General features: G+C 44.3%; 1 protein-coding gene across 1 annotated transcript in view; it reads right to left on the minus strand.

Annotated features, from left to right (window-relative positions):
* Window positions 1-232: 232 nt before the first annotated feature.
* The window catches only part of LOC138644788 (caspase-8-like), a 115,926-nt gene continuing 104,122 nt past the window's right edge, over window positions 233-12,036 (minus strand). Inside the window, exons 10-11 of the mRNA XM_069733598.1 lie at window positions 8,651-9,137; window positions 233-1,325 (exon numbers count right to left, since the gene is read on the minus strand). Of these exons, the coding sequence (XP_069589699.1) occupies window positions 1,145-1,325; window positions 8,651-9,137 (668 nt within the window). The 3' untranslated portion in view covers window positions 233-1,144. The remainder of the gene's footprint in view (window positions 1,326-8,650; window positions 9,138-12,036) is intronic.

A 12,036-nucleotide genomic window follows, 5' to 3' on the forward strand; every position in this document is an offset into this window, starting at 1 on the left:
GATATTTATTTTTCAACAATGGGGCTGGGTGAACATTTTCTTTGTGCATGGCAAGCTTAAGTTTTTATTGATACCATTCTGTGTACATATGACATTCTGATGTTTTTTATGGCATTTTTTAGGGAGTTATATCCCTTTAGGTAAATTACGTTTATATTTTAATAGATGGGACTTTTACAGATGTGAGCACACCAAATATGGATATTTTATTTCATTTATTATTATTATTATTAATGGAGAATAAGAGGGGTGGTTTGAATTTTTACATTTTGTATCATTACTTTATTTTTTGCTTTGTCTTTTTTTAAGCCTCCTTAAAGGACATGAACTTGCGATTGGATCACTTGTTCTATATACTGGAATTTAACTTTTATATACACAAAATTACATTTTCCTATGAAGCTCAGCCATGGCGGCCAAGGGCATCCGGGGGGGTGAAGGGTGCAGGTGTTATTAAAATGATATTGCGAGTGATTGACAATGGTATTTAAATGGTTAAACAGCAGTGACTGGAGCAAGCATGCTGCTGTTAATGGCAGATGCCGGCTATGTAACACAGTTGACATCTGCCAAGTATAGTGCGGAGTACAGTGTAGACTCATGGATACTAGAGATGAGGTCCACAGCTGTGCTCTCTAGCCATGGTCAGGAGTTGTGCAAATTTCCTTACACAACGGGATTCCAGTCTGAGCTTAAGATAGTGGGGATAGGGAGATGTTACCTGTGTGCCGAGAACTAGCCCAGGCCGTGGACCAGAATTGCACGAAGCAATCAGCTCTACTAGGGACCTAACACAACATAGAACATAATAGTATGTTCTATGTCAGAAAGGGGTTAATAATTGCGAATCCAATAAAATTTACCACTGTTAAGGACCTTTAGGCCGATTTCACACATCCCTGTTTTGACATCTGAGGACGTAACACGATACACAGTCCCACCACTGGTCTCCTCTCCTGATCTGATCTCGACATCCCGGTAGACATATATGAGTCTGTCAAGTTAGGGTCAAGTAACCCAAAGCCAGTCAGTAAATTGCAGCATGTAATCAGACTGTAAAACATTGGTGTGTGAAACCAGCTTTACAGCATAAGAAACAAGACCTTCTTTATCTTAACAAAACAGAATAATTTCACTCAAAATATTAATTGGTTTCTCTAGAATCTTGTTTAAATGGAGCCAGAGGTATTGGAAACACAAGCTTTCTTCGCAGTGTATAAGTTGGCTGTGGCATCTGCTTCAGATTGGTCTTGCCGTCCTTTGGGTACTCCATTTCACTGACAATTTTGTTGACTTTTGTGAGAATGGACAAAATATCTTCACCTCTGGAAAAAAAATATTATTCACTATTTAGGGAAGAACAGGAACATCAAGTTGTGAATACATATACCGTATATACTCGAGTATAAGCCGAGATTTTCAGCCCAAATTTTTGGGCTGAAAGTGCCCCTCTCGGCTTATACTCGAGTCACGGTAGCGGTGGGGTCGGCGGGTGAGGGGGAGAGGGCGCTGAGGTATACTTACCTAGTCCCAGCAATCCTGGCGCTCCCCCTGCCGTCCCACGGTCTTCTGTGCTGCAGCTTCTTCCCCTCTTCAGCGGTCACATGGGGCCGCTCATTAGAGAAATGAATAGGCAGCTCCACCTCCCATAAGGGTGGAGCCGCCTATTCGTTTCTCTAATCAGCGGTGCCGGTGACCGCTGATAGAGGAAGCGGCTGCAGCACAGAAGACCGTGGGACGGCAGGGGGAGCGCCAGGATCGCTGGGACTAGGTAAGTATGTCATATTCACCCGTCCACGTTCCAGCTGCCGGGCGCCACTCTATCTTCCCGGCGTCGCTCCGCTCTGACTGTTCAGGTCAGAGGGCGCGATGACGCATATAGTGTGCGCGGCGCCCTCTGCCTGATCAGTCAGTGCGGAGAGATGCCGGGACGAGACGCTGGGAGCTGCAAGCAAGAGAGGCGAGTATGGCATTTTTTTTTTTTTATTGCAGCAGCAGCGGCACAGATTTATGTGGAGCATCTATGGGGAAATATGAATGGTGCAGAGCACTGTATGGGGCACAGCTATGGGACAAAAATGAACGGTGCAGAGCATATATGGGGCACAGATATGGGGCAATATGAACGGTGCAGAGCACTATATAGGACACAGATATGGGGAAATATGAACGGTGCAGAGCACTATATGGGGCACAGCTATGGGACAAAAATGAACGGTGCAGAGCACTGTATGGGGCACAGCTATGGGACAAAAATGAACGGTGCAGAGCACTATATGGGGCACAGATATAGGGAAATATCAACGGTGCAGAGCACTATATGGCACAGATATGGGGCAATATGAACGGTGCAGAGCACTATATGGCACAGATATGGGGAAGTAATGAACGGTGCAGAGCACTATATGGCACAGCTATGGGGAAATAATGAACGGTGCAGAGCACTATATGGCACAGCTATGGGGAAATAATGATCTATTTTTATTTTTGAAATTCACCGGTAAATGCTGCATTTCCACCCTAGGCTTATTCTCGAGTCAATAAGTTTTCCCAGTTTTTTGTGGCAAAATTAGGGGGGTCGGCTTATACTCGGGTCGGCTTATACTAGAGTATATACGGTATTTCTAGGAAATAAAATATAGGAATAACATAATGCAGAGTCATAAAATGCACCATAATTGTTTATTTCATGTATAGAGGCATGTAAAAGTTTGGGCACCCCTGGTCAAAATTACTGTTCTTGTGAACAGTTAAAGTTGAAAATGACATGATCTTTAAAAGGCTTAAAGTTAAAAAAAGGCACATCTCCTTTAGATTTTAGGCCAAAAAATAAATAAATAAATATATATATACCGTATATACTCGAGTATAAGCCGAGATTTTCAGCCCAAATTTTTGGGCTGAAAGTGCCCCCCTCGGCTTATACTCGAGTCACGGTAGCGGTGGGGTCGGCGGGTGAGGGGCTGAGGGCGCTGGGGTATACTTACCTAGTCCCAGCGATCCTCGCGCTGTCCCTGCCGTCCCACGGGCTTCGGCGCTGCAGCTTCTTCCTCTCTTCAGCGGTCACGTGGGACCGCTCATTACAGAAATGAATAAGCGGCTCCACCTCCCATAGGGGCGGAGCCGCTTATTCATTTCTCTAATCAGCGGTGCCGGTGACCGCTGATAGAGAAAGAAGCTGCGGCACCGAAGACAGGAGGGGACAGCGCGAGGATCGCCAGGACTAGGTAAGTATAGCATATTCACCTGTCCACGTTCCAGCCGCCGGGCGCCGATCCATCTTCCCGGCCGGCGCCTCCATCTTCCCGGCGTCTGCGCTCTCTGACTGTTCAGGCAGAGGGCGCGATGACGCATACAGTGTGCGCGGCGCCCTCTGCCTGATCAGTCAGAGCAGAGACGCCGGGAAGATGGAGGCGCCGGAACGAGACGCCGGGAGCTGCAATCAAGGGAGGTGAGTATGTGTTTTTTTTTCTTTATTGCGGCAGCGGCGGCACAAATTTATGTGGAACATCTATGGGGCACAGTGAACGGTGCAGAGCACCGTATATGGCACAGCACAGCTATGGGGCACAGTGAACGGTGCAGAGCACCGTATATGGCACAGCACAGCTATGGGGCACAGTGAACGGTGCAGAGCACCGTATATGGCACAGCACAGCTATGGGGCACAGTGAACGGTGCAGAGCACCGTATATGGCACAGCACAGCTATGGGGCACAGTGAACGGTGCAGAGCACCGTATATGGCACAGCACAGCTATGGGGCACAGTGAACGGTGCAGAGCACCGTATATGGCACAGCACAGCTATGGGGTACAGTGAACGGTGCAGAGCACCGTATATGGCACAGCACAGCTATGAGGTACAGTGAACGGTGCAGAGCACCGTATATGGCACAGCACAGCTATGGGGCACAGTGAACGGTGCAGAGCACCGTATATGGCACAGCACAGCTATGGGGCACAGTGAACGGTGCAGAGCACCGTATATGGCACAGCACAGCTATGGGGTACAGTGAACGGTGCAGAGCACCGTATATGGCACAGCACAGCTATGGGGCACAGTGAACGGTGCAGAGCACCGTATATGGCACAGCACAGCTATGGGGCACAGTGAACGGTGCAGAGCACCGTATATGGCACAGCACAGCTATGGGGCACAGTGAACGGTGCAGAGCACCGTATATGGCACAGCACAGCTATGGGGCACAGTGAACGGTGCAGAGCACCGTATATGGCACAGCACAGCTATGTATGGGGCACAGTGAACGGTGCAGAGCACCGTATATGGCACAGCACAGCTATGGGGCACAGTGAACGGTGCAGAGCACCGTATATGGCACATCTATGGGGCACAATGAACGGTGCAGAGCACCGTATATGGCACAGCTAGGGGGCACAATGAACGGTGCAGAGCACTATATGGTTCACACCTATGGGGAAATATGAACGGTGCAGAGCACTATATGGCACAGCTATGGGGAAATAATGATCTATTTTTATTTTTGAAATTCACCGGTAAATGCTGCATTTCCACCCTAGGCTTATACTCGAGTCAATAAGTTTTCCCAGTTTTTTGTGGCAAAATTAGGGGGGTCGGCTTATACTCGGGTCGGCTTATACTCGAGTATATACGGGTATATATATATATATATATATATATATATATATATATATATATATATATATATATATAGTTTGGATACACCTTCTCATTTAAAGATTTTTCTGTATTTTCATGACTATGAAAATTATACATTCACACGGAAGGCATCAAAACTATGAATTAACACATGTGGAATTATATACTTAAAAAAGTGTGAAACAACTGAAAATATGTCTTATATTCTAGGTTCTTCAAAGTAGCCACCTTTTGCTTTGATGACTGCTTTGCACACTCTTGGCAGTCTCTTGATGAGCTTCAAGAGATAGTCACCGGAAATGGTTTTCACTTCACAGGTGTGTCCTGTCAGGTTTAATAAGTGGGATTTCTTGCTTTATAAATGGGGTTGGGACCATCAGTTGTGTTGAGCAGAAGTCTGGTGGATACACAGCTGATAGTCCTACTGAATAGACTGTTAAAATTTGTATTATAGCAAGAAAAAAGCAGCTAAGTAAAGAATAACGAGTGGCCATCATTACTTTAAGAAATTAAGGGTTGTCAGTACGAAAAATTGGGAAAATTTTGAAAGTGTCCCCAAGTGCAGTGGCAAAAACCATCAAGCGCTACAAAGAAACTGGCTCACATGAGGACCACCCCAGGAAAGGAAGACCAAGAGTCACCTCTGCTTCTGAGGATAAGTTTATCCGAGTCACCAGCCTCAGAAATCGCAGGTTAACAGCAGCTCAGACTAGAGACCAGGTCAATGCCACACAGAGGTCTAGCAGCAGACACATCTCTACAACAACTGTTAAGAGGAGACTTTGTGCAGCAGGCTTTCATGGTAAAATAGCTGCTGGGAAACCACAGCTAAGGACAGGCAACAAGCAGAAGAGACTTTTTGGGGCTAAAGAACACAATGAATGGACATTAGACCAATGGAAATCTGTGCTTTGGTCTGATGAGTCCAAATTTGAGATCTTTGGTTCCAACCACCGTGTCTTTGTGTGACTCAGAAAAGGTGAACGGATGGACTCTACATGCCTGGTTCCCACCGTGAAGCATGGAGGAGGAGGTGTGATGGTGTGGGGGTGCTTTGCTGGTGACACTGTTGGGGATTTATTCAAAATTGAAGACATACTGAACCAGCATGGCTACCACAGCATCTTGCAGCGGCATGCTATTCCATCCGGTTTGCCTTTAGATGGACCATCATTTATTTTTCAACAGGACAATGGCCCCAAACACATCTCCAGGCTGTGTAAGGGCTATTTGAACAAGAAGGAGAGTGATAGGGTGCTACGCCAGATGACCTGGCCTCCACAATCACCAGACCTGTACCCAATCGAGATGGTTTGGGGTGAGCTGGACCGCAGAGTGAAGGCAAAAGGGCCAACAAGTGCTAAGCATCTCTGGGAACTCCAAGATTGTTGGAAGACCATTCCCAGTGACTACCTCTTGAAGCTTATCAAAAGAATGCCAAGAGTGTGCAAAGCAGTCATCAAAGCAAAAAGGTGGCTACTATGAAGAACCTAGAATATAAGACATATTTTCAGTTGTTTCACACTTTTTTGTTAAGTATATAATTCCACATGTGTTAATTCACAGTTTTGATGCCTTCAGTGTGAATGTACGATTTTCATAGTCATGAAAATAAAGAAAAATCTTTAAATGAGAAGGTGTGTTCAAACTTTTGGTCTGTACTGGAGAGAGAGAGAGAAGAGAGAGAGAGAGAGAGAGAGAGAAGAGAAGAGAGAGAGTCTGCATATTCATCACTGTAATGGGCGGCACCACGTGACCGCTCATACAGGAGAAGCTGCGGCGAGGAAGCAGCGAGGGAGCCGGGTAAGTATTCTATTAACAATGTAAGGGGGGGGGGGGGGGGGAGGCGCACAGGGGGTGGGAGGGAGTTGGGGACAGGGATCTTTTTTTTAAACACCAAAAAAAATAAAAATATTTTTCATATCTTCTCTCCAGCGAGCGCTGCTGGAGAGAAGAAATGAATGGCGGCTTCAGCACTACGCTGGGGGGACAGCGCTTACTGGAGCGCTGTCTCCTGCACGGCACACGGACTGCACACGGACAGCATCCGTGTGCGGTACGTGTTTTACACGGACCCCTTGACTTTAAAAAAAAAAAAAACAGAAATGTAGTAATTTTAGCAAATTTAATAAAAAAGAAAAACTGAAATATCACATGGTCATAAGTATTCTGACCCTTTGCTCAGACACTCATATTTAAGTCACATGCTGTCCATTTCCTTGTGATCCTCCTTGAGATGGCTCTACTCCTTCATTGGAGTCCAGCTGTGCTTCATTAAACTGATAGGACTTGATTTGGAAAGGCACACCTGTCTATATAAGACCTCACAGCTCACAGTGCAAGTCAGACCAAATGAGAATCATGAGGTCAAAGGAACTGTCCAAGAAGCTCAGAGACAGAATTGTAGCAAGATCTGGCCAAGGTTACAAAAGAATTTCTGCAGTACTCCAGGTTCCTAAGAGCACACTAGCCTCCATAATCCTTAAATGGAAGACGTTTTGTACCACCACCTAGACCTAGACTTGGCCATCCAGCCAAAGTGAGCAATCGTGGGAGAAGAGCCTTGGTGAGAGAGGTAAAGAAGAACCACAAGATCACTGTGGCTGATCTCCAGAGATGCAGTAGGGATAGATGGGAGAAAGTTTCAGAAAGTCAACTATCACTGCAGCCCTCTACCAGTCAGGCCTTCATGGCAGAGAGGCCCGATGGAAGCCTCTCCTCAGTGCAAGACATATGAAAACCCACATAGAGTTTGCTAAAAAAAAAAAAAACACATGAAGGACACCCAGACTATGAGAAATAAGATTCTCTGATCTGATGAGAGGAAGATAGACCTTTTTGGTGATTATTCTGAGCGATATGTGTAGAGAAAACCAGGCACTGCTCATCACCTGCAGAATACAATCCCAACAGTGAAACATGGTGGTGGCAGCATCATGCTATTAGGTTGTTTTTCAGCTGCAGGGACAGGACGATTGGTGGTCATTGAAGGAAACATGAATGCAGCCAAGTACAGAGATATCCTGGATAAAAACCTCTTCCAGAGTGCTCTGGACCTCAGACTTGGACAAAGGTTCACTTTCCAACAAAACAATGACCCTAAGCACACAGCTAAAATAACAAAGGAGTGGCTTCAGAACAACCCTGTGACCATTCTTGCTTGGCCCAGCCAGAGCCCTGACCTAAACCAAATTGAGCATCTCTGGAGAGACCTGAAAATGTTTGTCCACCAACGTTCATCATCCAACCTGACAGACCTGGGGAAGATCTGCAAGGAAGAATGGCAGAGGATCCCCAAATCCAGATGTGAAAAACTTGTTGCATCATTGGCAAGATGTGTACTAGCTCAAAAGGGTGCTTCTACTCAAAACTGAGCAAAGGGTCTGAATACTTATGACCATGTGATATTTCAGCTCTCTTTTTTAATAAATTTGCAAAAATTAATACATTTCTGTTTTTTTCAGTCAAGATGGGGTGGAGAGTATACATTAATGAGAAAAAAAAAAACTTTTTTGAATTTACCAAATGGCTGCAATGAAACAGAGTGAAAAGGTGGAGACAACAAAGGACTACAGCCATTTCACGCTGCAAGCCCTTTTAGGAGATTCTATCTATCTATCTATCTATTTTACGTTTTGAAAGTCACAAAGAGGAGAATGGGCCAATTTCCCCTTTTTGTAATTATTAAAATGTGAAAAATGAAAATATATTTTTTTTTGCAAAGGAAATGTGTCATCTTTAACCTTAGCCCTTTTAGAAATAATTTCATCTTCAACTTTCTTAACTGTTGACAATAGCAGGGGTGCCCAAACTTTTACATGTCACTATAGAATATTTAGTAAACCATGCAGGTTCTCGTGAATATAACCTCTAACCAATGAGGTTGTGTAAAGTATTTTAGTATAAGAGCAACTTAAAATACATGACCTCTACTACATGTACTATATTCTAATTATGTATAGCATATTATTTTGCACACATTCATTACTTTTTTCAAAAAATTTACTTACTTTGGCACCAGTTTCGTCAAATTTTCACAAAGAGTTTGGATGTACCATGATCCTTTTTTATTGTGACGGAATGAATAGTAGCCATCCACTGTTGACATTCCAATCAAAACATCAGCGTTATTGGGAATTGTTATTGTAGGTCTTTTTTTTTCAACGTCAGAAACTGCATCTGCTTCAATAGCATGTGCACCCTCAAAAACGTTTCCTTGACACGCTTGTATAAAGAATAGCTTAGGTTTTCCAGCCAATGTTTTGCATTTTTCGGAAGAGAAATGTGATGTTATTTCACTTATAGGTATATCTATATTGTCAGCCGCATAGATTACTTTTGATTTTCCATGAGTTAAAATGCAGCAAACAAAGCAGTCTCTCTCCGAATGATCTTTCTCCTGGTACTCAGTCAAGCACTCATGGATGTCCTTTGCAAATAAGTCTGTGCGAGTTTCTACGTGTAGGCCCAGCCAGGTGAAAACTCTATACAGGAACTCTGTAAGATTACAAATGTTATAAAATGACACAATATAAGGAATACAAAAATGTAACGAAAGTCAATAACCATGATGACATGTTTCTGCTGATTTTACGGTTTTTATTTTCTCTCAAAGCGTCCACCTAATGTGTCCAATGCTAGTGGTCACACATGCTCAATAGCTCAGTCCCAATATATGGATCCAGAAAGGATTCCTGCTATTGTGCAGATGAAGTAATAAAACTTGGTGTGCTAAGTGCAACTTATTCTCACCGGCATTGGACACATTGGTTGACTGGTCTTAGGTCTGAATCAAGAGAACACCAAAGAGAATGTATCATTAGCATATTTTCTAATAATTACAATAATTGTTATGTTTTATTTGATCTTAATAGAGAAATGTAACTGTTGGACGGCTAATTTTGCCCTCTTTGCACTACCTGAAGTAACTGCACATCATAATCAGGGTGCACATGTGTTGAGAGAGCTCAAGACCGTAACAGCTGTGTCATACAGCCAGCATCTGCCTGTCAGCAGTGATCAGAGCACTTTGATAATTTAGATGCCATTGTCAATCACTGATAGTAACACTTACCGTAAATGAAGTTGTTAATGTGTGCAGCTTCCATGGCCTCCCTAACGAGTCAAATGTGAGCTGCCAATAGTTTCCCAAAGCAACCAGTGTCCTACTGAAAGCAAGTCGCTGCCATCTTGGTCTTCTTATGAAGCTCAGCCCATGGCAGGGCTTCATAGGAGAATGAGTTTCACTTTACTGTGCTATCATAATATGTAGCACAAGTGATGAAACAATCACAGTTTCAAGTTCCCTATTAAGACTAACAAATGAAGTAAAAAAAAAAGATGCTTTAAAAGATACTTAAAAAACAGAAAAGGTGAAATCACTCCCCTTTCACAGTTAAAAATTGAAAAACTAAATAATGTTGGCATTGTCATATCTGTAAAAGCATGGGATTTTTGTGTACTCACCGTAAAATCCTTTTCTCAGAGCCACTCATTGGGGGACACAGACCATGGGTTGTACGCTGTTTGCCACTATAAGGCTGACACTAAGTTAACATAAAAAAAGGTATTGTATATACTCGAGTATAAGCCGACCCGAGTATAAGCTGACCCCCCTAATTTTGCCACAAAAAACTGGGAAAACTTAATGACTCAAGTATAAGCCTAGGGTGGGAAATGCAGCAGCTACCGGTAAATGTCAAAAGTAAAAATAGATACCAATAAAAGTAAAATTAATTGAGACATCAGTAGGTTAAGTGTTTTTGAATATCCATATTGAATCAGGAGCCCCATATAATGCTCCATAAAGTTTATGATGGCCCCATAAGATGCTCCATATTAAAATATGACCCATATAATCCTGCATAAAGGTTAATAAAGGCCCCATAAGATGCTCCATAGACACATTTGCCCCATATAATGCTGCACAAATGCTGATTATGGCCCCATAAGATGCTCCATAAAGATATTTGCCCCATATAGTGCTGCACAAACCTTGATTATAGCCCTAAAAGATGCTCCATACAGACACTTGCCCCATATACCGTAATGCTCCACAAACGTTAATTATGGCCCCATACAGACACTTGCCCCATATAGTGCTGCACAAATGTTATGGCCCCATATAGTGCTGCACAAACATTATGGCCCCATAGATGCTCCATACAAACACTTGCCCCATATAGTGTTGCACAAACGTTATGGCCCCATAGATGCTCCATACAAAACACTTGCCCCATATAGTGCTGCACAAACTTTATGGCCCCATATAGTGCTGCACAAACCTTATGGCCCCATATAGTGTTGCACAAACGTTATGGCCCCATATAGTGCTGCAGAAACGTTATGGCCCCATATAGTGCTGCAGAAACGTTATGACCCCATATAGTGCTGCACAAACGTTATAGCCCCATATAGTGCTGCACACACGTTATGGCCCCATATAGTGCTGTACAAACGTTATAGCCCCATATAGTGCTGCACAAACGTTATGGCCCCATAGATGCTCCATACAAAACACTTGCCCCATGTAGTGCTGCACAAACTTTAAGGCCACATATAGTGCTGCACAAACGTTATGACCCCATAGATACTCCATACAAAACACTTGCCCCATATAGTGCTGCACAAACATTATGGCCCCATAAGATGCTCCACACAGACACTTGCCCCATTTGCTGTTGCTGCGATAAAAAATAAATAAATCACACTCACCTCTCCGTCGCTCAGGCCCCCGGCACTTTCAATAGTCACCTGCTCCTCGTTCCGGCGCCACTCCATGTTCAGCACTGACGTTCAGCAGAGGGTGCGCACTAACCACGTCACCGCGCCCTCTGACCTGAGCGCCACAGCTGAAGACGGAGCGGAGCTTGAACGAGGAAAGGTGACTATCGCGCAGCGCTCCCCTCCCCGTTATACTAACCTGGTCCTGGCGCTGCGCAGTCCCTGCTTCCTCGGCATCGCAGATTCTCTCTGTACTGAGCGGTCACCGTTACAGCTCATTACAGTAATGAATATGCGACTCCACCTCTATCAGTATAGGAATAAGCTGCTGCTGCCGGCGCCGGGGAAGCCAGGGACCTGCAGAAACCGCGCCTGGAGTAGGTGAGTATTATTAGACAGCCCTCGCTCCCCCTCCCCTGCCAACCCCTGGGTATGACTCGAGTATAAGCCGAGAGGGGGACTTTCAGCCCAAAAAAGTTGGCTGAAAATCTCGGCTTATACTCGAGTATATACGGTATCTCCTCCTCTGCAGTATACACTCTCATGCTGGCTCCCAGAGAACTTGTTCAGTGCAGAAGTAGGAACAAATACAGTAGTAACAACATAGAAGAGTACAACATGTCAACTTAAAAGAACAGGCAAAAGCCATATAAGCCGATAGGCTAACAGGGTG

The sequence above is a fragment of the Ranitomeya imitator genome, chromosome 7, assembly GCF_032444005.1.
Source record: "Ranitomeya imitator isolate aRanImi1 chromosome 7, aRanImi1.pri, whole genome shotgun sequence".
In the NCBI taxonomy this organism is placed as follows: Eukaryota; Metazoa; Chordata; class Amphibia; order Anura; family Dendrobatidae; genus Ranitomeya; species Ranitomeya imitator.